This window comes from Anabas testudineus, chromosome 13, assembly GCF_900324465.2.
Source record: "Anabas testudineus chromosome 13, fAnaTes1.2, whole genome shotgun sequence".
NCBI lineage: Eukaryota > Metazoa > Chordata > Actinopteri > Anabantiformes > Anabantidae > Anabas > Anabas testudineus.
Genome location: NC_046622.1, coordinates 5982804 through 6007864, shown reverse-complemented (window position 1 = coordinate 6007864; position 25061 = coordinate 5982804). Strand labels below are relative to the sequence as shown.

Here is a 25061-nt window from a genome sequence, read left to right as displayed (position 1 = left end):
TCCACTTCAGTTTACCCTTTTTCTCTTAAATTCCTATATTTTTTCAGCTGCAAGGAACACCACTCTTCTTCTAAGTCGCCAATTTGCCAGCCTCTGCAAAATGCAAAAAAAAAAAAAAAAAAAATGTTGACTGATTAGGAAAGTCCCACCTCATCTTTTAAGGCACTGGCAGCAGAATAGAGCAGCATTGGAACTTGTGACAGCAGTCCTTACGCTGTATGCAGAAGTAGTTTGTCACTGTTGAACCCATTCACCTGTGGTATGCCTCTGTTGTATCTGGGAGCCATTCCTAGTGACAGGCTAACTTCGTTATCCTATACACCTCCAACGAAATTCCCTCAATTTATGACAGCGGGTTCCTGACACTTGTCTCCGGAGCCTAGCTCTCTGTGGGTGAGAATAGGGAAACAAGCTGACGGCACTCACTGATCCTTCCAGTGGCTTAGGGAGCTCTAAACAAGCCATTTTACCATTATGTCTGTGTGTGTGTGTGTGTGTGTGCTTGTGTTTATCCACAGGAGGAAGGTGGAGATCATGCACACGCACAGTCTCTTTACTCTCCTGGGAGAGAGGCTCATGCTGCACACAAACACTGTGACGGTGACGATCTACAACACTCTATACGAGGTACCAAACATTTTCTTCTCAAATGTTCCAACAGTGCAGCCCCATTGTTGTCTCTGTGCACAGAACGTGTGACTGATGTATTTTCACTACTTCCCACACCAGATTCTGACTGAGCAGGTGTGCACACAGGTAGTTCACAAACCTCATTCAGAGCCCGATTCCACTGTTAAGATTCAGAACCCAAGTAAGCGTCTTATCTGTTGCATCAAGTTTGATTCTACTTAAACAATTAGTTTCTCTGCTAACATTAACAATATGATATCATGTGTTCTTGTGCATGTGATATCAGTGATTCTCAAGGTGGTGGCAACCTTATTGAAGAACTCTACCCCCAGCACTGAGCTGATGGAGGTGCGGCGACTCTTCCTTTCAGACATGATCAAACTATTCAGCAACAGCCGAGAGAACAGACGGTGAGCATAACTTCAACTGCTTTTTACTCAACCACTCTATCAATTAACTTACCAATTTACGAATCAATGTTCAATCATCATTATATATGCACGCGTTCTCCAGCAGATGTTTCTGTGAGAGTTCAGGAGAGTTGCACACTCACAAAACTAGCTTCTTTCGATTCACACACAGACACATACATATTGCAATTAAATTCTAGGTCTTAGGAAGCCATTGACCTAAATCATCATCATAATTAGCCCAAATTAAATAGGCAGTAAAATGCTTTGTCTAGTCAAACTGTTTAATTGGTTTTACTTGCTGCCCCTTCTACTGTATATCTTGGCCGTGATTTTGTTTTGTGAAATTCTGCTGCCATATATATTAAAAAATCTATATATGGATGGACTAATGAGCAAAACTGTGATGTGAAGAATAAAATAATAAAACTGCACTGATAGGCGCTTTTGAGACAAAGAGAAGCAGAAAGACAATTCATTTAAACAATTTTTAATTTTAAATGATTTCTTTTATCAAAAAAACTCGCTGAGCAATAGAGGATCAGAGTTTTATTGGATAAAGCAGATTTAGTTTGTTGACCTCGTGGTGATGTGTGTGTTACAGGTGTCTGCTTCAGTGCTCTGTGTGGCAGGACTGGATGTTTTCTCTTGGCTACATCAACCCTAAAAATTCTGACGAACAGAAGATCACTGAGATGGTGTACAACATATTTCGTATTCTGCTCTACCATGCCATCAGGTATGAGTGGGGAGGATGGCGTGTGTGGGTGGACACGCTCTCTATAGCTCACTCTAAGGTGAGTACTGTGCTCTACTGTAACAAAGGGGAAACACTGACCTCTACTGTTAAGGGAGACATTTTTTATCTGTTGTGTCTTAACTGTTAATCTTCTAAATGGATCTTCACATTTCTTTGCATCACCATTATGTGGCTAACATCATGTCACATTGCCCTTTTTACAGGTGACATATGAGGCGCATAAAGAGTACTTGGCTAAAATGTATGAAGAGTACCAGCGTCAGGAGGAGGAGAATATTAAGAAAGGGAAGAAGGGTTTAGTTAGCACCATCTCTGGTTTGTCTGCTCAGTCTTCTGGCATCAAGGGCACAATTGAGATCAGAGAAGTGGATGACAGCTCCCACACTCCAGAGAGTGAGACGGACTATGAAAGTGCTGACTCGCGCAACCTTCTGACCGAAGGGAAGGAGCCTGAAGAGGGTCTCAGAGGAACGGAGGGTACAGCTGATGGCGTGAGAGTCGACGTTCATGACCTTCTGGTGGACATCAAGGCTGAAAAAGTGGAGGCTACAGAGGTTAAGCTGGATGATATGGACTTGTCCTCTGAAAGTCTGGGAGTATCTGAGAATGGAGCACTGGTGGAGGTGGATTCACTGTTGGATAACGTTTACTGCGCCGCTGTAGAAAAGCTGAACAGTAATGTCAGCAGAGTGTTGTTGCCAAAGAGCAATATGGATGACGAAAACACACCCCCTCTCATTACTCTGGATGATGATAAGGACAGCATCCTTAACAGCAACAGCTTCCTATTTGGCAAGGTGACAGGAAGTCTGGAGGACAAACTCCTGCCTGATCTCAGTCCAGCTGAGCCTCTGACCCTGCCTATCCCAGAGCCTCCAGTGCAAACCAGGGCCAGCGGTGAACTGGGCCTTCTAACTCACATTACAGGCACCACTGAACTTGGCTCCTTACCCTGTATCATGGAGAAGGACGAGTTTGAACTGCAGGCAGCCCTAGAGAGCATCAGCTCTGTGGCTGGTACTGAGGCCGAGACCTCCTCCAAAAGCCCAGAGGTCACTGAGACTACAGCTACAGCAGTATCCGGAGGTGACCCCTCGGCTGGTAAAACCAGTGGTGCAGCGGATACAGCGAGCCACAATTCTGACACAGAGAGATCAGATGATGGCAAAGACAAGGAAATAAAGAAGATTCAGACCACAGCCACTACACAGGTTTGTGAAAGTGAAATCTTCTTACAGTTAATTATTATTATTATTATTGTACTGTATTATTCAGTGAACTCTTTGTTACACTCATCAGAAAGGTTAACTGATTTCACTCTATGCCTGATGGAAATGCAGTAGGTTATCATAAATGCTGGATAACATAACAAGAGAGGGGGGGCACGGTTTGCCAATGTCATGATGTGTTGGCCTTAGTGAGTAGTTCTGTATTAACAGACCCATAGGGATCATTCTCTTCCCCAACTTTGCTTGTAATGGGGACAAGATGGCCTGGTGCACATCAGGCTACATACCTCTGAGACTCGGGAAACTGGGCTGCCGGAATAGTTGGATGAGCCAGTAGGAGGTTAGAAATAGACAAAGCATTATTCAGTAACACCCGCCTGGGATTTGTTCATTGCTGTGCTTTTTCTCAGAGGTCACGCTCTTTTGCCTAGACTAGGTCACTGGTAGAGGGCCAATTGAATGCAGGATTTATTTTTAAACCTTTATCTCCTGTTGCATAATTGCTCATGTTCAATTCATGGCTGCTGTTTTTTAAACAGGCTTTTTTGCAGCACCTAGCTGACTCATTCATCTTATGTTTAGAGGTTGCATTGCACTTGCTGCCTTTTTTCTTTACCTGCAGGCAGGAAGAGGTTATCCAAGGACTCACTTTAATCTGGCAATTCATCATTCATAGTGAATAGTATGACAGCAGTATTATATCTCATTAAGAGTGCACTATCAATCTTGACAAAGGAACAGGATTTGCATCTAGACAATATACAAAATCTCTTATTGGTTGGTGATTTTATTAGTGATGCCAAAATCATTTGTTTTATTGATTAATTGGTTTCCCATCAGAGCATGCATGGTCGCCTAGCCACTCAAATGGAGAGGGACATACGTGTGGACCTGGGGTTCAGGGGGTTGCCCATGACAGAGGAACAGCGGCATCAGTTCAGCCCCGGCCCGCGCACCACCATGTTCCGCATCCCAGAGTTCAAATGGTCCGCCATGCACCAGAGGCTGCTCACTGACCTGCTGTTTGCACTGGAGAGTGACATCCATGTCTGGAGAAGGTGTGTGAAGTGCTTTATGTACATTTAAGAGAGGCAGAGGGAGGATGAGCACAGCTGGAGTGGTTGTGCTGTGATTTATATCATTTAGATAATGTGCTTAGAATAACCTTTTTCTTTAAATCTCACCTTTCTCTACAGCCACTCAACCAAATCGGTCATGGACTTTGTAAACAGTAATGAGAACATAATTTTTGTCCACAACACTATCCACCTCATCTCACAAATGGCAGATAACATCATTATAGCCTGTGGAGGGATTTTGCCCCTTCTGTCTGCAGCCACCTCTCCTTCCGTAAGTGCACCGTCTTCACTGAATAGGGAATAATGCCATCTAGTGGTAGTTTATTATAACTGCTATTTACAACAGTCAATATACTTTTGTTTGTCCTTATTGTTTGAGAAATCTTTATTTGCTCGGCTTCACTCTGATTCAGTTATGTTGAAGACTTGTTTGGTACGATTCCACTGTTTGTAATGAACAAACATCCATGATTCATTAATGTTTACTCACTGTTAATAATCGCATTTAATTTGCACTCTTGAATTGAAATAGATTTTTAATCATTTTTCTTTTGTTTATTTTGTCTATGCGTGTCAAGTGTGTTAAGGTTGGTATTTATGCTATTTTAATTTCTCTCAGTTTCATACTGTCTTACTGTCATACTGACATTTGTGCTCGATACATTTTAAACAGATTTAATGTGCAGATAGCATCATTTTCTAATATTTTCCATTGAAGAAAAAAGCTCTCCAGGTTTTAACACTAAAGAAAAGAGAGCTAACAAAAAGTGCTTGAGAGTTTCAATCAAACCCAAAACAGTTTTAACAAAATAGCATATTGGTGGAATTGGAATTTATATCATGATAGTGACCCATGCAGCTGTACTCTTCATGACTTACCACAGAGTCTCTCTTTCTAAAATTGAGCATCGCTGTGTTTATACCTATGCTTTGTCCCTCTTTTCATATTTTATTGCACGTTTTTGTTAAAAAGTTGCATCAAAATGTGACAGAAAAAATGTCTGCTTTTATTTTATGTGACTGTTTTTTCCTTTGTTTCCTTGTTGATTCTGCAAGACGGAGTTAGAAAACATCGAGGCAACACAGGGCATGTCTTCAGAGACTGCTATCACTTTCCTGTCCCGCCTCATGGTTATGGTAGACGTGTTGGTGTTCTCGAGCTCCCTCAACTTTAGTGAGATTGAGGCCGAGAAGAACATGTCCTCTGGGGGGCTGATGCGTCAGTGCCTCAGACTTGGTAAGATCATGATTGTAAGTTGACTGTGAATGTCAGTCAGTGCAGTGGAGGAGTAAAACAATTACATGTGGGTCTTTATGTGGGGATTTGAGAGGTAAAATGCATCCTGTGCCAGATACACTCGGAAATTGATGAGCTAGAAAATGCTGTAATGCTATTTTCTTAACACACTCTAATAATTTGCCTAATCCCTGAAAATCCTCTGTTTGATCAGCAAAGCTAATTAACTTAAGGGTCCTTTGCTAATTGTATAAGGCATTGGAGGATGTACAAGGGTTTGCTGCAGTTTCCAGCATAGAAATATGGCAGTATTGTTATTTTAGAATTCATAACAAGCAGAGAGAATAATTTGCAGTACAATCAGGTACTCTTTGCAAATACTAGCCTTTTGTGTCTGTCATTGATGTGTTGCACAGGACTCCATGAGGCTCTCTCTGCCCTTGTGTGTTTAAATGTGTCTGTGTACAAAATAGATACTTGATTAATTAAATCCAAAAGCAAAATAGACAACTGCTGAAGTCAGAAATCCTAAAAGGTCAATTTTATTGAATTGTTTTTTAGTAGAATTATTTTATAATAAATAAAGAGGTCATAGAGATGTTTGTCCCTTTTTGTCTGTTGTTGTTGTTTGTGTGTGAGGGCATCTGTGTCTGTTCTTTGCCTCCGGGTCTCTGTGCAAGCCTGTGTTTTCTGGTTTGTTGACTCCAAGTTGTGCTCTGGGGTATGGTAAATAGCCTTCAGACTTCAGTGTGTCCTTGTTGCAAACTTCCAAATTTCTCATCACCGCCTTCAGTGTGAAATCGGTCTGGCTGCTGATTTTGCTCCCAGTCTCTGTCCCGACAGCCTGGAACAAATAATCGTCAGAGATAACTGATTAGTTTTAAAGAGGTCATGCATGTTATGAACATTTAATTTCCATTTCCATCCCATGCTGTGTGCGTGCAGTGTGCTGTGTGGCTGTTAGGAACTGTCTGGAGTGCAGAGAGAGACACAGGGACAGAGGAAATAAGTCTTCCATTCTTAACAACAACAAAACTCAGGAGATCCTGCAGAGTGCTGTGACCAGCAAGGTAGGATGGGATGTCATAACTTATCCTCACCTCCATAGGTTTGATGTGATCTCACCTGTGATACTAAATCAGTTCTTCTGCATAATTTATATCTTCTATATCAGCAGATTTTCCACTCCATATTTGTTTATCTCTAAATATATGTAAAAAACCTTAAATTTAAATGAGAATGTACTGAAAAGTGTAGAATGTCAAATGATGTTGTTTTTCTGCTTTAGACAGCTATAGAGACTGTCCCTAGTAACCTGTCTCCCATCAAGGACCCTGATCGCCTTCTGCAGGATGTGGACATCAATCGACTGCGCGCTGTGGTGTTTCGTGATGTGGTGAGTGTTGGTCTATGTGTGTGTCTATGCTGCCACATGCATGTCACATAGACTTGGCTACAGGTACAGGGACAAACCGGTGTGCCGTGTAACACCTTTCAGTCAACAGGTGAAACACCGAAGGTGCTCTTGTCGACTGAGCTGCTGTCTGTTAAAAACAAACAAAAAAGCAAGCATTAAATGTATATTAATAAAACTGTTGCAGTTGAATGAGTTTTCTTGGTCTAAGCAAGGTGCAGTATACCGTACTTGCCGTGAGAAAACCATTGCAAGCAGTAGCAGATAATTGTTTGACGTGAGATCATTTGAATGCATTGTGACATAAACATGTTGTGAATCTTCTCCACAGGATGACAGCAAGCAAGCCCAGTTCCTGGCTTTAGCTGTGGTCTACTTCATCTCTGTCCTCATGGTGTCCAAATACCGCGACATCCTGGAGCCGCAACGTGAGACTTCCAGGAAAGGCAGCCAGTCAGGCCGCAGCATGCGTCAAGAGATCAACTCGCCAACCAGCACAGGTGTTAACATCTGTTTCTAATATAAGTTAATGTTAAAGATATAATATTTAACCTTACTGAATATTTTTTAAATAGAAATATGCTTCAAAACTTGGCTTAATGTGGAGAGGTGCCATTGAAGCCACCTGCGACCCACTCGTTGAACAGCACAGCCTGCACTTCAGAGACTTCTGCTTGATTAGTACAATTTGAAGCATTAACATTTATTGTAATGTCATAATGAAGACTACCTGAAGTGCGAGGGAGAGGGAGGCTGGATTGATTTTGAGTCTCATGCTACCACTAGCTTAAGTTGCTTATTGCAGCTTTAAGTGTCTTTGTTACCAGTTTCAACCGAGAGCTCATTCAGTAAAACAGCAGGATTTCCCTGCCTGCATTCCACTCGCTCACCTATGATTTATTCATGAGCTCTACTAATTGCACTGTGGAAACAAACAGAGACTGGGGTTGGAGATGGTATTCATGAACTAGGATATGCATTGTTCTTTCTGAAATGAAAAGTTGTATATGCCTTAAGTCATAAATCATACATTAAGTCCCATGAAAGGAAATCAGTGGCTGCCTACACAGGTTTAACACAATGCCTGCTGCAGTGTGAACTCTCTATTATGAGATGCAAGAGTGAGCATACTTAATCAACTTCCATTCAGACAAAAGGTGAAAGAAAGAAAAGAAATGAGGAAAAGGCGACGTGCCAAATATGAAGGTCTAATTTAAAGAGGAAAAGAAGAAATGAGGAGATGAGCAGCATGAAGTTAGGAGATGGGAAAGCAGCAGCATTTTGGCCAACTACTGTGGGTTTTTGGGGCAGTGGAGCCAGGCTTGCTATTTTCAGCCCCATCTGTCAGTGCCCATTAGGCAAGCAATCCACCAGAGGAGAATGGGATCATAGAGGTTGCTGGGAGGAGAGAGGCACACTGCCGCCTTCATAAATTTCACCAGAAAATGGGGGAATTTTCCAGACGGCATGTGGCAGACGATTGTCTGATGGACCAGGAAGCCAGACGACTTGTTGGCTAAATCAGGCCCTGCTGACCTTGTTAGGGGGCATATAATGAATATTAATATGACTGGACTTGAATCTGTGTAACCACTGGGTCAGGAGGAACCAAATCCAGCTAGAAAGGCATCTGTGCAGGCTGACGGCAGAATCAACAAACATTTTAATGGGTTAAGATGATCTCTGTATAGATGGTGGATTTTTAATGTATGAAGGGACAGTGTCGCAGAATTTAATAAGATTCTTGGTTCACACCCAACATCTTATGTATATAGAAATGTGCAGTGTATAGTATATCGTGGACAAGAATAATAGAGCAGCTATCTGACTCATCTGAACCACACTGTTTCAATCAGTGGAATAGATTTCTCTACTAAGGCTTTAGGCAGGAGCGAGCCGAAGAAAAGGATTAATGTTTTATTAACATAGAAGGAGAATAACAGAGAGATAATCTCAACAGAGGATCAGAGATTCTGGAAGGAGATCTAAGAAGCTGTGCTGGCACATGGCTCTATCTACACATGCTCGATATACTCTGGCTGTGAATGTAAAGCTAGCGTTGGAATGCAGTTTTATTTATTGCTATTGGTATCAAATGATTTTTTAATTCTTTTCAAATACATGTTTTCAATTTAATAAGACACAGAACGGCTGATTGTATGTATCTGAAATTATTAACTACATATATTTTTATCTCAATAACCAGTCTCTTCCTCTCAATCCTTATTTTCTGTGTGTATGTCTGTTCGCCAGAGACACCGCTGGAATTTGACAGCAGAGTTCATCTTGCACCATCGGAAGATCTCCACATGGAGAATGCTCTTCCCCACACAGACTCTGGGATCGGTGAGGAGCAGGTCGCCAGCATCCTTAACGGGTCTGACCTGGACCACAGTGCCGGAGGACCAGATGCTATGAGTGAACTCATATCTACGCTGTCCTCAGAGGTGAAGAAGTCCCAGGAGAGTCTAGCTGAATCACCCGGCGTGGAGCTGCTGAAACCACCCTCCTCCATCATCAGTGTTAGTCAGCCCAACAAGGGCATCAATGTCAAGGAGATTCTGAAGAGTCTGGTGGCAGCTCCAGTGGAGGGCATGGAGGCTGGGCTGGATCCCGTGGCCTATGCAGACCCTGCTGCCAAGGCCCAGGCCATGCTGCCCATGCAGTTTCACTCATTTGACAGGTGAGTTAGTGTCAACGGTTGGTAGACTGAATCGCCATTTGCATGTTTTAGTCCATTGAATTCAAATAATGTACAGTGAACTATTGCTTTCTGGATAATCTTTTACATTTTTACATCCATTGGTTTCCAGTTATTCCTTTACAGAATGGTAATCAGATAATATGCTCTGTTGAACTGTCACATCCATCACAGTGGACATTTAATCTGCTTTAGTGTGTGTGAGTTATCCAGGTACCACAAATGCTTTCTAAGTAGCGTGTGACACATTATTCATTACAGGCTACTTGTATTGTACTCATGCCCCATTTAATGGAATTCCTGTGTTTGAAACGGTCCCTGAAGCGCTGTGGCACTGCTGTGGTTTATTTACATTCCTGGATTAGATAAAACCACACAGTAATCTGTCTAGATTTAGAAGTTTACAAATGTGCTCCTACGGGGATTTTAAGCTTCCGCTCCCCCCCGATCCCTGTCTCCTATGTTTCAGAAAGTTTTAAAAATCATAATTATATTGAGAATAATTTGAGTTGGTTAAGCGCAGACAAAACTCTTCCTGTGCTGATTTGGTCGGGTTTTGTGCGTCTGCATAGTCACAGCCCGAGTCCAGAGAGGAAACAGTGAGTCACACGGAACAATGGTGCCTCCCTTCTTTCTAATGCATGCATGCTGCTGCTGAAGTGACCCTGATGAATAGGGGAGAAGACGGAGGAGTATGTGCAGAGAGGACAGCTGAGAGGTTGGGGGTCTCCAGGGCGTTGATGACAGATTAAACAGAAGCGGCCTCACGCCACACCGCGACCAGGCCTGTCGCCCTCACCACTCACACCCATAATGGGAACTGGCAGCCTGAAATGAGTCACCACGGCAAAGTGTATTATTTTTGAAATGCTTTCACACAAACCCTCCTGACCACATATACAACTTTGTCTCATGCTTTTCATGTCACTCCCCCTCCAGCCTCTATTTGCTGTGTCTAATTGTTTGCCACCTGCCAGTGAAATGAACTGCCAGCCATGGACAGGCCTTTCATTTGTCTGTCAGGGATTAGATAGATTGGGGGTGACAACATCAAAAAGGAAAAAGGAGGGTAAAAATGGCTTAAAGTGGAGCGCACAGGGGCCGTCGTCACAGAAGCACCTCTGCTAGAGCTAAGGTAGAGGGGTTTAAACGACTCGACATTCAGATTTCCATTAGACCAGATGGGAGTACAGTACAGAAATACTTGAGTAACTTCCTTCTTATCTCCCTCTCCTTCCCAAAAACTATCCAAATGGACTCTGTGAGATATACAGTATCTGTCCTTACAAATTGTTTCTCCGTATGATGGAGAGCAATGCTAATTGTTATTAATCGAATTTCCGAGTTAATTGTAAGTACATTTCCTCTAACTATTCTTGTCTTTCTGATAAAGCAGTATTAGATTAGATTCTGTCTGTTGGATTTATGAAAGAAACATTTTTAGTTTATGCTGTACACTGCAGTCATCTCCATCAGCTGCAGATCTTATTAATATTCATTCCAAGATTAAACCTTGCTTTATTCTCTGCAACTCAATTAAGACAATCCTATTAAAAAAAAATTTACACTAGATAATCTATACATGATTTATGAGCACTCAGATAATGAATTATTCATTAAAAGAAGCTGATATTTTATCAACATTGTGTAGATCTAATGCTAGGCCACTAGAAGATGTGAGCGAGGGAGACATTTAGAAAGCAAGATTAAATTCACGCCCAATTCCTGCAATGAAAACGCGCTACTGATGTTCTGATACGTGTCAATGAGATTTCACAGAGGAGAGCAGCACAGAGATCTACTAAATAAATGATACTTGTCATCAGTGTTGTTCAGAGCACAGCTGCATTTCTGGAGGTATTAATATTTCAGCAAGCTTTCTAGTTTTTCTCTGACTCTCTCTTTCTGTCCTGTGTGATTGATTTTCATCTGCTAAATTTCAGAAATGTTATTTTGCTACTAATTTTGGTATTGCAGTACCTGCTAGTTACATTATGTGACCAACTATGTGCCAAGACCCTATTTGCATATTTTATCCACAGAGGTAAAGTAGAGAAAATAGCTTTGATCATTCTGGGAAATCAGTTGTACTATAGAAAAGAATGCAAGATAAATTACCTAAAAGCCTGAACTATATCTAGACAAAGTTCGATTTGTTTTTCATTGAGTTCAGCATGTTTCATTTGGATGGTCTGTGGGTGTATAATAACAACATAAAACAGTAAAAGTCTGTGTTGTTTTGTTGAGGGGGGATTTCTGGAGATTTGCTTCAGATGACAGCAGGCTTAGCTCGTGACAGAGCAAAGGTCTGGCCTTTGTCACCCAGAGTAACTGCAGGAGATTGGAGAAGACGTTATCTGGCACCCTCACAAACCCAAAGGCCAACGGCAGACCTCATAAGAACAAGCTTTCCTTCTCTTTCCTGTCAGGGAGCTCTTGCAGGGCCAAGTTCACTGCATCATCTTTAATCCTGGCCCAATCACATTGCATGTGAGCAGAGGTCTGGTGAGTTACTGGTGTGTCTGCGCTCTCCTGCACGGTTACACGAGGTCATAAGTGTAACTTTCTCTCAATGCTTGCACAAGCTTTTCTTCATGTTTCATTCATGAGCTCTGGCCTCTTCTCTTTTAGCACCTTGTGATATTTTGTACAAGAGCTTCTATAAATAAAACTTCATGTGGTTGTAGTTGGTTGGTTCATTTTGTCGTCTCTTGTATCTCAACCATCCTGTTTTTACTTATTTATAAATAAATAATTACAATAAAATGATTTATTTATACGAAAAATCGAAAATGTATCTACATGCTATGTAGAGTTCATGTATATCCGCCAGATGTGTGTACAGAGCAAATGCCAGACAGAAAGACTGGATCTCATGCTCATTAAGCAGCAGTTCCTTCTGTCAGGCGGCGTCTATGCAGTTGCATGTCAGTAACCAACAAGTTGCTGGTGGAGAGCCTCTCATTAGGTCTGGGTACGTTTTTAGAATTATGAGCAGACCAGAGTGCCGCTGGTGGCAAGAGCAGATGTAAGGGAAAGTGTAGTAGCTGGCTGACTGGCCTTTTGCCCTCAGGTTTATTTACTTTGCCCTCTTGTTTGTGTGTGTATGTGTGTGTGTTTGGATTGCACATGTTATCCTAGAAGATGGAGTTACAGATCAGATCGTGTCTTGACTAACAGTACGCTGTAGATGATAAACATCAAACTTAAACACTACTGTAAACTTGAAATAAAACGTGTTCACATATTTTAGAAGAAAATAAAGAAGGGACAGAAGTTGAGGGTCTTTCTGCCTCCTTTTCTGGATTTACTAATAGTTACTTATTTGTTTTACATCTTACATCAATGCTGTGAGTCAGAATATATGAATAGTTCTATGAAGTTTTCACTATTTGAGAGTAAAGTTAGTATCTGCAGTTGCTGCAGCAGCATGAAGCTGTTATGGTTTGGGTGTCTTGCTCCACAGTACCTATCCACCACCTCCAGTAAGTAACTCAGCATCCAGCGTTCATGAGAATCATTTTTGTGTAATGTGTGAATCAAATGTACTGTTTGTGTGTGTGTTTTTTTTCTGTAGGAGTGTTGTGGTACCTGTGAAGAAAACCTCCTCTGGCAGTGTAGCAGTTAACACAGTGGGAAGTGGCAGCAGCACCTCTGGTGGGCTAACAGCTGGCGGCACCCCCAGTAGCTTTGCTGCTGCATCAACGTCCTCTAAAAGCATGATAAACACAATGGGTAGGTCATCCATAAGATTACTGAAATATATTGGCACCATTAAAATCCTACATTAAGCCTAGCTATTGTAACAAGAGTACTTTCAGGAGTTTGTGCATAAATTGAGTAATTACTATTCATCTTAATGGCTGAGTCTGGTCTAACAATAGAAAAAAAGTGTTTTTCCTCCATCGGAACACGTGATGACATATGCTGGTGCAGACCCTTGATGTTACCACTAGATGGCCCTGTTTACCTACCTCTATGCATGAGCAAATAGAAACCACTCCTTCACCCTCTAGTATTCCTCCTGAAGCAACCAAATCACACAACTCTGTTTCATCAGCCTGCGTCATATCAGTAAACAAGATCCGTTTTAATAGTAAAACTCAATTTCTTCATGGCATCATGGTACAATGTGTATTCCTGCTTAATTCACTGCACGCCCCTCTCCATCGCCCTGCTGTCACGTTGCCTCTCTTGTGGCTCTGCTGTGTTAAACTGGTTTCACCACAGGCCTCCTAGTCCGGGCCCCTGGAGGGACCCACTTAACACCAAAAACCATTAGGGGCTCCAACACCTTTTTTTTATGCGCTCCATTGAAAAAGCTAAACAAAATAAAAATGTCTCTGCGAGCCGCTCTGCAGGAATGTGAGAAATGTATCCAAGTCAAAGTGTGCTTTCAGCTAAAGCCACAGGCGCTCACCCAGGCCCCATGATCTCACTTACTCGTTTTAACCTCTCACATGGACGGTCATAATGATTTTATGCTTTGGCTTGTGAGAACACGTGACCCAATGCTCACCTCTGAATTATTGTTGTCAAGATATCCTAACCTGTCTTTGACACTGAACCTTTGTGGATTATGTAAATATTTGATGCTCATGTTGTTTCGATAGCTCGGTTGATTCTTCATCTTTGTCATCCTCGTAAGCAGAATAGTTCCACATGCTGCCTCTGGCCAGTTTGACACTGTTACCAGGTTTTCATTTGTTTGAATTTTTGCTGATGGCTGTACTTTACTGTCATGAGCCACATTGCGGCCAGTTTTACAACTTTCCATTCTTCTTCTCTAAATTGTTTCCGTCTGTACATAAATTTACAGCCTTTGGAGGTAACACTAAAATAGAATTTCAGTCAACATGTTTTAAGATTCAATATTACATTTAATCCTTCACAACACTAAAGCACCTTTTTTTTTTAAATGTAACCCTTTAATAATTAATAATTATAATACGTTTTACACTGCGCTAATGTTGCATGTGTCTGGTTATCTTTTCTGCAGGACCCGCAGATGCACCCCCGACTACTTCCTCTTCCTCCAGTTTTGTCAACGGAGCCACCAGTAAAAACCTGCCTGCTGTACAGACAGTGGCCCCCATGCCTGAAGACTCAGTGGAAAACATGAGGTAATTCGCAGCCCTCTCTGTTTACCCATATCTGTATTTCAGATGTTAATAATGTCACAGTTTTTATTCCTTTGAACTCAGTGGTTTTACCTGATCTGAATTGATTGATACTTGTTAGATTCTACTCACTCGTAGCAAACATTCGATTTGATAAAAACATTTTCTGCTTGTAGTAAAAATAAAGAAACACAAATAAAACTGAGGTGTTTTATGTGAACACTATGTCAGCATGTGGACAAACGGACTTCTCTATGCGTGTTTGCGTATTTCTCTGTGTGTGTATCTATCTTGTTGTGACCTTGACTCGTCTTCTTCACTTGCTCTAATAGTTTGTGACAGACGTGTTTAGTCCTGCTCTCCCAGTGACTGCTGAGAGCCCAGGTCTTTCTCTTGGGGTGTCTCTCTCTCGCTCTCTCTCTTTCTCTTTGCCGCGGTGTGTTCTGCAAGAGGAATAGAGATTTGGTTGCCATGGCAGCAGGAACCGACATCACTTAGCGTAACTGTGAAGTCAATGATAGTGCTATCTCGCTGCAGGGCCTGCCCATGTCCAACTTATATTTTAAATGATGAAGAAACACACAGGCTGAATCGCCTGCTGCAGTCTCCTGAAAAATAGCCAATAATACCGATTGTAATTACATATTTTCTAATTATAATTTCATAAATAGCTCATGAGCACGCTCCTTAAGTGACTAAACAATGTGAAGGAAACTGCCTGTTCTTTCTTTTCTCTCTGTTTCAGTGCCTTTTGTGAAGTGGACCAATGTCCACCACGCCAGGGACTGACACCTCCTAAGCTCACACCCTTTAGCTCCTTGACAGGATTAGAGGCAGCCTCCAGAGGTGCAGGCCAGTGTCTTAGGCAAGGGCATTTACCTTAGCCACCCAGATCCTCTGCACACTGCTTTTGTGGTAGTCTGTCATCCCTCTGCTATGTTTTCCCAGGGCACTGGAGAGCAGATTACACTCCACACCCATGCAAAACCTAAAGTAAACCTGTCCTATCTTCTCTCCTTCTTTACTTCTATCTGTGCTTTTCTCTGTCCTGCTGCTTTAGCTGGGAAAACAAGCTTCAGCTCTCCTCATGTTGCCTAGTATCTGTGTGTGTGTACACATACGTAGGAGCACAGAGATATGTTGCAGCTTGAGTCGTATCTCTGCTCGTATACACTCTGCGTTGTATGGCTGCATGACTCCAGCTCACGGTTTCCCAGAGATGCTTGGATAATGTCAGGCAGCATGTAGTGAGTGTGTCGAAGATAAGGAACTTCCCTCTGCAGTGTTGAACAACTGTGATCCCATGTGCAAGTCTGGTAACATGTCACAACAAAGAATGCGAACAACTGGGAAGAAATCCTCTTTGAATTAAAAAAACTGTTCATGTGGCCTTTAACAACACAACATATTCTGTTATTGACATCTCCACTGAAAGCAACTATACTGTCACGGATACCCGGGTTGGTTTGCATCCTCTGAAATGTGTTTGTTGCCCTCTTCACCCACCAGGACTCTGGACAGTCTGGCTACACACTAACTGCTGTTAGTTGTGAGGCTCTCACTCCTTCTTTCTCTAATCTCTTCCCTTTCATTTTAATTCGGATCTCTGATTTCTTTATGTGACTCTCTTTTGATGTGTTCTCATCGACAGCATCACCACAAAGCTGGAGAGGGCGCTGGAGAAGGTGGCGCCCCTGCTGAGAGAGATCTTTGTGGACTTTGCACCTTTTCTATCACGCACCCTGCTGGGCAGCCATGGTCAAGAGCTGCTCATAGAAGGTACAGATGCTGTGTAGTGAGATTTGTGTATTCACAACCCTCTGTAAAGAGTCCTGTCCCCATCATTTTACTACTGTATTTACTCCACTGCATTATTGACTGATTCAAACACAGTGGTAGGTGCTGACAGGAGCTGCACACAAGCTGGGGGGACATCACAGTCTGATTAAGTCTGCTTTCCTTTTATTTAGCTTGGTGTGTGTGTGTGTGTGTGTGTGTGTGTGTGTGTGTGTGTGTGTGTGTGTGTGTGTGTGTGTGTGTGTGTCTTAATTTCTTTATGAATCACTTTTTTAAAATTATTTCTAGATGCGGTATTTTTAAACATCAATATTTTAACATCAAAAGTAATTTTAAAATAAATGTTAAAATAATTGATGGACTCCTATTAGTAATAGTTTTAGGAAAAATGTTTCTTAACTAACATTGCATTTCTAACCCACCCCGTTGCTATGGGTTTTTTATTTTTTATTTATATTGAACTTATGGGGACTGATTTTTGTTTGACTATTTGGAGATTGAAGAAAGTAAAATGGAAACAGTGACCCCTTTTTCTGCTTCAATCCAAAGCCACTCAAATGTAAAAGAAAATGATGTATAGATGCTTATGAAAGTATTATATTATAAAACCTAGAATCAGCATTGCCTTCAGGATTAATTTCTTCACTGTAATAGCCTTCATAATTTTATGCATTACAGAAGTAGATTCTGTATTTACATGCAAAGGGTCGTGCTCAAAGGTTCAGTTGTACTCTGTGTTTGTGTGAACCCTCTGCTGCTCTCCTTCTGGGCTCTTTTCTTATTTCCTGGTGGTTGTATGAAGGTTTCCAGTGCCTTTCTTAGGCTTCAGGTTGGCAGCCTCTCCACTTGTGCCTAACCTCAGGGACTCTCTGCCTGCGCATGTGTGCTGCACCACTCTATTTCTCTGGGTTGTTTTGGACTGTATTCATAAGCACAGTAACTTTGACAAAGGCAAAACTGTGATGGCTAGACGAGTGAATCAGCCCCTCCAGTCACGACTGTGACTGTGTATCTGCAGACATTTGTCTGCGCATGCACAGAGTGTGGCCACCGGTCTTTTAAATTACTGTTTGCACAAACGTCAATCATATCTATGCCTTTCCTCACTTCCAGAGTCGTCTTTTAACTTTGAACTGTAAGCTTATCCGTTATTAGTTTCAGAAGACTGTTCAGAGAATGACTGCACCCTGAAAGAATGGACTCCTGTGGCTTTATTAAAACCCTTCCTGAAAGATGTTCTCTGACATGTGTCCACTTTCCTGAGCATAGTTTACTTGGATGCTGTTTATACTGTACTACCAGTCACCTTAAAAAGGTATTACACATATGTTTATTCCAAAAACTGTACTGAACATTATAATGAATAAATCAGATATTATAGTTGACACTGTTGTTGTTGTTTCAGTCAGACACAGGATTCAAACCACCGACATGTTCACTGATTATTTTGTTACAGTGGCACCTGTCAAGTTCTTGAACTTGATGTTTTGGAAGAAGGAAAAAATGGACAAGCATACAAATCTGAACGACTTTGTGATGGCTATGAGCAACAGCTGTGAAGACAAACAGTGCCTTTCTGTTAAATACACACTGGGCTGCGTAGCTGCAGATTAGTCCATGAAGGTTTTAATGTTGTGGCTGTTTGACGTACATGTTGTCCTCAAATTTGAGCCATAGGAAACCAGCTGGAAACTGGTAAAGGAAGCCTTTAAAAGCACATTTAAAGTTGTAGTAATGGAGACAATTTGCCAACAGGCAGTTTTACCTCTATACATAATGCATACACTACATATAGACATGTGGGTGTGCCATGAACACGTGCCTGTGGCAACTCCTTTCTCCTCTCAGGGGAAAGGAATGAAAAATCAGGTAGCATATCCTTGACAAGTGTGAATATGTCTGTTACCCTTTCACTCAAAGTCTGTCAGCAGACTGACCAAGCTGACAAACCAGTGCCGAGCCGAGAGTGTAACCTCACAAACAAGGTCGGAGATGGACAGCTCAGGCCTCGGCACTCTTCACCAGACATGTTTAACCCTGTCTGGGTCTGTGAAGAGTCCAGCCTGACATGGATTAGATCAGATTTATCAGACGAAACAAATGCACAGATTTCGCTCATCCACTTTAAATCTTTACCGTTATTGAGGCACTGCGGTCTGTCCCTGTTGCAGCTGTGTTTGTCCAAATGGCGGAGCTGATTTTGTTGTTTCTTCCTTTATTTCTCCTTTTCTTCCTTGTCCTTCCCAGGCTCACAGTTGAAATACTGTGCTGTAGTGCAAAGGCGCTCCATTTACCAGTAATTACCAGCCATCCATCACTCCTTAGATTGCCGGAGGTCAAGCCCTCCTGTGCCCTGTGTGCCCCTTTGCCTCACTCTATTCCTTCATCCCCCTGCAGACATTTGGTCACTACAGCAATTATGTTGAGTGCACCCTGAGCTTTACACTTGGAGTTGGTGAGTTAGGCCTGTGTGTGAACACTGCTGCTGTTGTGATGCCTGCCGCCTGCTTCTTGCTGTCCCTTGAGTGGCCTAGTCTGCCGGCACATCGCCCCACAATGCCACATTCACCCTTGCCTTAACCCTGCCCTGTTTACAGGAAAAGGACTGGCAGGCCATGTTTAAATAGAATGCATTTAGTTTGTCTACCAGCACAAGGCCAGGGTCAGTTGGCCACCTGACTCCTGTGTCACACTGGACTGACTTATGGCTCGGCATGTCACTGCTATAACAAGAGGTCAGCCATGGCACTCTGTGTACAAGAGAAGGGTCACATCCTCTCAGAGAATTTACAGTACGCTCCCTTGGACAGTCTCCACTCATGAATAGACAAGGTTGGTGAAGCAGCAGCCACAGGATCAATCCTGTGTTCTGAATATCTGGGATTCTGCGTTAAATTATTCACTCAAGCAAAACTTTGTCTATTGAATGTTTCAGTATTGGGGCAGCAATTGTCTACCTCTCATAGATCTACCTATATATCATCTACAGAGCCATCTTTTGGTATTAGCAGACTGCTTCATGATAATTTGTGGTAATTTTTAAAAATTAGTCATTGTGAAAACATAATATATATATATATATATATATATATATAAAATAATGAAATGTATATTGTAGAAGATAAACTGTGCAGGTGCCTCCTACTGTTTCTAAAAATGTTAACTGGAATCATAGATTAAGAAAATGGTGTTTTTGCCTCAGTTTGACACCCTGTCATCAATGACACTATGGCAGCTGTGGCAGCACAGAGTTCCACTGTTAATGAGTCCTAGGGAGCTGCTTTCTTTCCCTTTACTAATGACTGCACCTTTAATAGTTCTCGCCAAGTGCAGCAGAAAGAGCTGGAGGTGCAGCACACAACACCAGTTGCAGCCATTGTTTCTGCAAATGAGCTTTTCACACCTGCTCTTGTTTCATTAGAGAGTTGTCTGCTTCTGCAGCTCACAGCCTACAGAACGGAGATGAGGGAAGAAGCTGTGAATGTCTGTGTTCACGTCTGTGTGTGTGTGTGTGTGTGTGTGTGTGTGTGTGAGTGTGTGTGTGCGATGAGGCTGTTTACTTGTATATGCGCATACATCTATTCTGTGCAGATGCCAATTATTGCAAATTAGTTTTTACAGTTTTATGACAGGCAAATTGAGAGCACAATTTGGGGTCTTACACATTTGCCAAAAGTTTTGTGCAGCTGTTATAAAGCATGTGTTTGTTAAATTGTATACAGCATTTTTTCATATTATATAGTACTGTTACAGAAATGATAAATAACTAGTAGATATGCACACCGATATTTTTTGTTGAACATTTGTTCTAACCTTCATGAATAACATCTGTTCTGTTTGTCTGCTTTGTCTCCACAGGTCTAGTGTGTATGAAGTCCAGCACATCAGTGGTGGAGCTCGTCATGCTGCTTTGTTCTCAGGTGAGCTTTATTCTGTCTTTTTTTGTTTTCCCAGCATCTCTTTGTTTTTTCTGTAGGTTCAGTTCCCTCTTTTTACCCCTGTGTGCTCTGTGTTCCCCTGCTATGCTCCTTTTTTAATCAAAGACAAATGCATACATTGCATCTGAAAACTGTGCAATATATACATTTTACTTCATTTTGCAGACAAAAATGCAAACAAATGGGTTTTGAAATTTTATAAGTTCATATTTTTATGGTTAATGCTGGGTTAAATCTAAAGAGCACTTTTATACCACATAATAAGAACAATCTTTTTCACAGCTTTCCTTTGAATCGTCAAACCTATAACACAACATGTAGCACCAAACAGCTCATAATCCATTCTTTCTCACTATACCCCGGAGCTTTAACTCCTGGACCCGCTTCAGAAAAGGAGCCCCACCTCATGCAACGCTTCTAGTGACTGATCACCTCCAAGCTGACCCTCTGAATCTCTTGTTAAGCCCTTGTTTTAGAGAAGGTCAAAGCCCCGATGTAGCAGTTAGAACAGGAGATATTTAACATACCTTCTGTCAGCCCATCAGTCTTCCGCCAAGAACCCATAAGGAAACCATTACTTGGTGCCTCTTTGTGGATCCAGTCTGCAGGGACAGAGCCTTGAGAAGGTGGATTGTCACTATTTGTGCTCCGTGGTATCTGCAGTCCAAAGCCTTCTTCAGCAGGAAGGTCAGCCTCTGTTATATGGAGGCCATTATTCAGGGGCTTTCCTCCAAAAAATGTGCATAAATGGTGCAGCCAGAATTGAGTTACTGTTGCTCTTTTGAAGGTTTTGACAGCCTCTTTTTGCACTGCCTTTCTGTTGGAGTATGTGCGGGAAGTTGCTTTTTCCAGCTCTAGGATTTATTGCAGATGAGACCGTCAGCATGCTGTTAAGGGTCTGAGTCCACCCCCCACCCCCTTTGCTCAGATAGCATTACTGCGGCTCCAGAGGTTCCTGGCATTAGGGGCTCCAGGGATGAAACCCAGGCTGAGATATCGATTAGATAGTGAGGCCTTGAAACTGGACCATACAATTTGGTGTCCTACAAATAGAGATGAGCCGTTGTTTTGTATGCTTATACTTCACCACCGGTAATGAATGCACTTATGTTGGCAGCTAATATAATTTAAAAATAATACTGTAACGACAGAGTTGTTGTTGTTTTCCACTGACTTATTTTACAGTAGGTGCCACAGCAGACAAACTGTATATTGAGCTGTTTTATCATGACCAAATCTGTTTGTTCTGATTGATACTTACATTGTAAAGGACTCCTAAATATTATCTTTAGGGTCAGATGCTGCATCTCGTCTGTTAAAAAGCACAGCAAGTCTTCTTAGATGCAGGGTGAGCTTTGGCTGACATCACTAAAACATGCCAACTTCAACATATCCCTCACATATTTCAACATTAATGTTTTAAGACAGCAAGGAGGGCACTTAGCCGACCTTTAGTCTCTGTCTGTTTTGTGACCTGTCAGATTTATGAATAAATTAGTGCTAATGATCTCCCTTTTCTTATTTATGCATACTAATCACCGCAATCATCGTGTAGCTGGCCACGGCTGCAGAGACTGTGTGTCGCTCCTCAGCCTGGGCAGCTGAATGAAAAGGTCAAGCAGCTCTGTTTCTTGTAACAGCTTAAACATACAGGGGGGGATCTAGAGTGGAGCCACAGAGATTTAGTGATTGAAGGCCTCCAGATGTGGAGACTATAACAGAGCAAAGCAGAGCAGATAAAAGCAAAAGCTCCCGCACACTGACAGGTTGGATTGAAACACCACAAATACTTAGTGCCCTGCTGAATTTCAGAAAGATGAAAGTGGGTGGAGAGAAAGTCTTCTCAAGGCCAGCAAGCTGTTCTCTGGGATGGGAGTCGAGATCCACAAGAAGGTGGTGGCGTTTTCAAGTTCAAGTTGATAGTCTTCAGTTTTGTTGTTTCATAGCTCAGTTAAATGAACTTTATATGGACATCACACGCTGCATAGCAGGCAACTAATAGAAACAAAACCTAATCTTTAAAGTGAGCAACTATTGGACTTACTATGAAACATAACTAGAGAATGCTACTGTTGACCATAGCTGCTGACAAATAGGGAGGTGTTTGCTTACGAATTAGTCATAACAACAATTTGGAACTGTTTCTCTTCTGTCCCTAAAAGGACAAATACTCAATTAACATAACTTTAATTCCCAGCTTATTATAATATTCAAGCTACTGAACAAACTTCCACTGGCCAGAGGTGCTGCACTCTGGTTATGATCTGCATTTACATCAAGGATCACATCTCTTTTTTTTTAAGGAGGTGCATGTCAGGTCTAATTCCCTTCAAATAGGCAGCAGAGAACTTTTTAAATCTTTGCAATCAAAGGCAGCCTCCTCTGGGAGCTCTGATCTCTGAGTAAAAAAAAAATAAAAAGACAAGAAAGATCCTCTGAAGTGCTATCTCAGCTGTCAACAAGCATACGTCAGATAAGATGGCACATTTCACTTGCTCATGCTATAACTCCACTGACCTGCTGCCATTTTCCTGGCATCACCCAAGTGTCACATGTGCCTTGATTTCCGTATTTATTTTTGTCACGTGAGCATGGAGCAAGTGGAACTTCAGAAGGCTGCTGTACATGATCCCTGTCCAAATCAAAAACAGCTTATTCCAGACAGATACTGTAGCAGCAGAAGGGGGTCACTGGGAACATTTGGAGACCAGATGCTCAGCAGTTTGTCAGCACCATCTCCACGACTTAACGCATCGTAGGGTCAGACTGTGTACTCTTGCGTGAACCGGTATGTGTCAGGCAAGACAACTGTGTACAAAAACACATGCCCATACATAATAATGTCAGTGTCAGTTATTCTGGTGTTACACGTAACAAATGCTGCTTACCTTGTTCAGACATTGACACAGAACACAAAGTGAACAGTATATCGCTGTTTTGCATGGACAGCTACAGATTATATTTCCTAATACAGTATCCTCCTTCTATTAGAAACTACAATATCGACTGACTGCAACCTTTAAATGCACAATCACATTCAAAAGCTGATAATATATGTGAAAAGCCTTGAGTTGTAGATACATAAGTAGTCTCAGGACTGCAGAGGTTTTCATTTTCTTCTGTTTTCCCTCTTCTTTTGAACTGCAGGCTTCTCTGTTTTCTCTTCCATTTGCACCTCAGTAAGGGGACAGGAGAGCTGAATTTCCCACAGTGAAAGGCGCGCTCTCAAACTGCTTTTTAATCATTTCCAGAGCATGTTGTGAGACAGCAAGTGCTGGCACTCTGACCCAGGGCTCGGATCTCTTCCAGGCGCACACTGCAGGGCTCACTGAGCCTACTCAGTAATCTGTCACTGTAAGGGACGGAGGAAATGGCTGTATTTAAGTGAGAGGATACAGTTTCATCCCACAATTACATCTCTCCTGTGTTTACAGATCTTTTCACAGAGGAGGAAAAGGATGGTCACACATGCGGTGCAGGATTTCAGTTTTTTATAGCCTTCATCACTTTTTTCCCTCAAAGGATATATGAACTTAATGCTTTCTTTACCTACTTGAATTACAAGCCATCAAATGTAATCTAAATTACAGTTGAAATATGCAATATGGATGGTGAAATGCGATTCCTGTCGTGCATCTTTGGATCAAAAGGGTCTTTTGATACTGTGCCATTAAAACATTTGGTGTGCTTTGCAAAGCCGTGTGAGAAAGTGCTTTTTTGTTTAGAGTTAACTTTAGCTTCGCTGCCTCTGATTTCTGTGGGGGAATAAACTAGTCACTCTGACATACTACATTTATTTCTTCAACCCACATCTAATATTAATAAATGGATGTAATTATATTGTTTTTATTTCCAAACCTTTTACAAAACCAAAACATGCAGAGTATTTTGAGTAACAGATCGTAAACTTTTTTGCAGGAATGGCAGAACTCCATTCAGAAGAACGCTGGCCTGGCCTTCATTGAGCTCATCAACGAAGGAAGGTAATGAATCTTATCACTGTAATACACAAAGTTAAATCAAAGTTTATTTATCCCTTTGTTATCAGTAAGTGTATTCTCTATTTTTTTTTTCTGGTTATTGGACTAAGTGGCAGGTTGTAGATAAGCTCTAAACCTCTTGACCCTCTTTGTTGGGGATAAAAGTAAATAAGATTGTGGCAACTGAATGAAGTAGGAATATCAACACTAGAGTGCAGTCAGCCTCTCTTTTACTTTGGGTCTGTCTCCCTCCCTCTTCTCAACTTTGGGTGTGGTCAGACTCAGGATTTTTCGTAGAGCAGATCAGGGGCGGCTCAGCCTCCTTGCCCATCTGCTGACCCATCTGGCCGGGCATTCTTTATGCCCAGGCTCTTGCCTCAGCCCAGCTAGGCCTCTCTGAGTCCCCCACTGGCCCTGGAACAAAGAGCTTCAGTCAGTAGGGCCACACGGCGCTGTCCAGGGTGCTGCTGACGGATACATAATTTTCCAGTTTTACTCAAGTCTCTGCACACCTGCTCTCTCTAACTAGACAGAGCTAGAGGTAGCTAGTAAATCTCTTTACATTACAAGGTGTGGCTGACAGAGACATGTCTGCTGTATGTGCAACAACGCATAGAGCGGGTCATTGAAAGCTGTTCCTGTGTTTTATGATGCAGCTGCTTTAACGCCGAGCTGCAAACTGTAAAATGCCATGATGTTAATGAACTTGCCTGGTAATTTTATTAAATTATTAACATTGCTTCTCTGTAGTATGACTAAATGTGTA

At 41.9% G+C, this 25061-nt stretch overlaps 1 protein-coding gene across 6 annotated transcripts in view; it reads left to right on the top strand.

The window, feature by feature from the left end:
* Positions 1-25061, top strand: part of LOC113173007 (neurobeachin-like) — a 174735-nt gene that overhangs the window by 71479 nt on the left and 78195 nt on the right. For 2 of the 6 annotated variants that reach the window (XM_026376242.1, XM_026376225.1), the window contains exons 18-35: positions 519-627; positions 730-811; positions 917-1040; positions 1645-1837; positions 2004-3011; positions 3870-4087; positions 4226-4379; positions 4687-4695; positions 5165-5345; positions 6291-6415; positions 6634-6741; positions 7091-7259; positions 9013-9442; positions 13038-13195; positions 14460-14583; positions 16232-16359; positions 20236-20297; positions 24234-24298. In XM_026376242.1, coding sequence (XP_026232027.1) covers positions 519-627; positions 730-811; positions 917-1040; positions 1645-1837; positions 2004-3011; positions 3870-4087; positions 4226-4379; positions 4687-4695; positions 5165-5345; positions 6291-6415; positions 6634-6741; positions 7091-7259; positions 9013-9442; positions 13038-13195; positions 14460-14583; positions 16232-16359; positions 20236-20297; positions 24234-24298 — 3447 coding nt within the window. Of the gene's footprint in view, positions 1-518; positions 628-729; positions 812-916; positions 1041-1644; positions 1838-2003; positions 3012-3869; positions 4088-4225; positions 4380-4686; positions 4696-5164; positions 5346-6290; positions 6416-6633; positions 6742-7090; positions 7260-9012; positions 9443-13037; positions 13196-14459; positions 14584-15325; positions 15446-16231; positions 16360-20235; positions 20298-24233; positions 24299-25061 lie in introns of all 6 variants that reach the window. The other 4 variants (XM_026376260.1, XM_026376233.1, XM_026376270.1 and 1 more) reach the window with 3 other exon arrangements.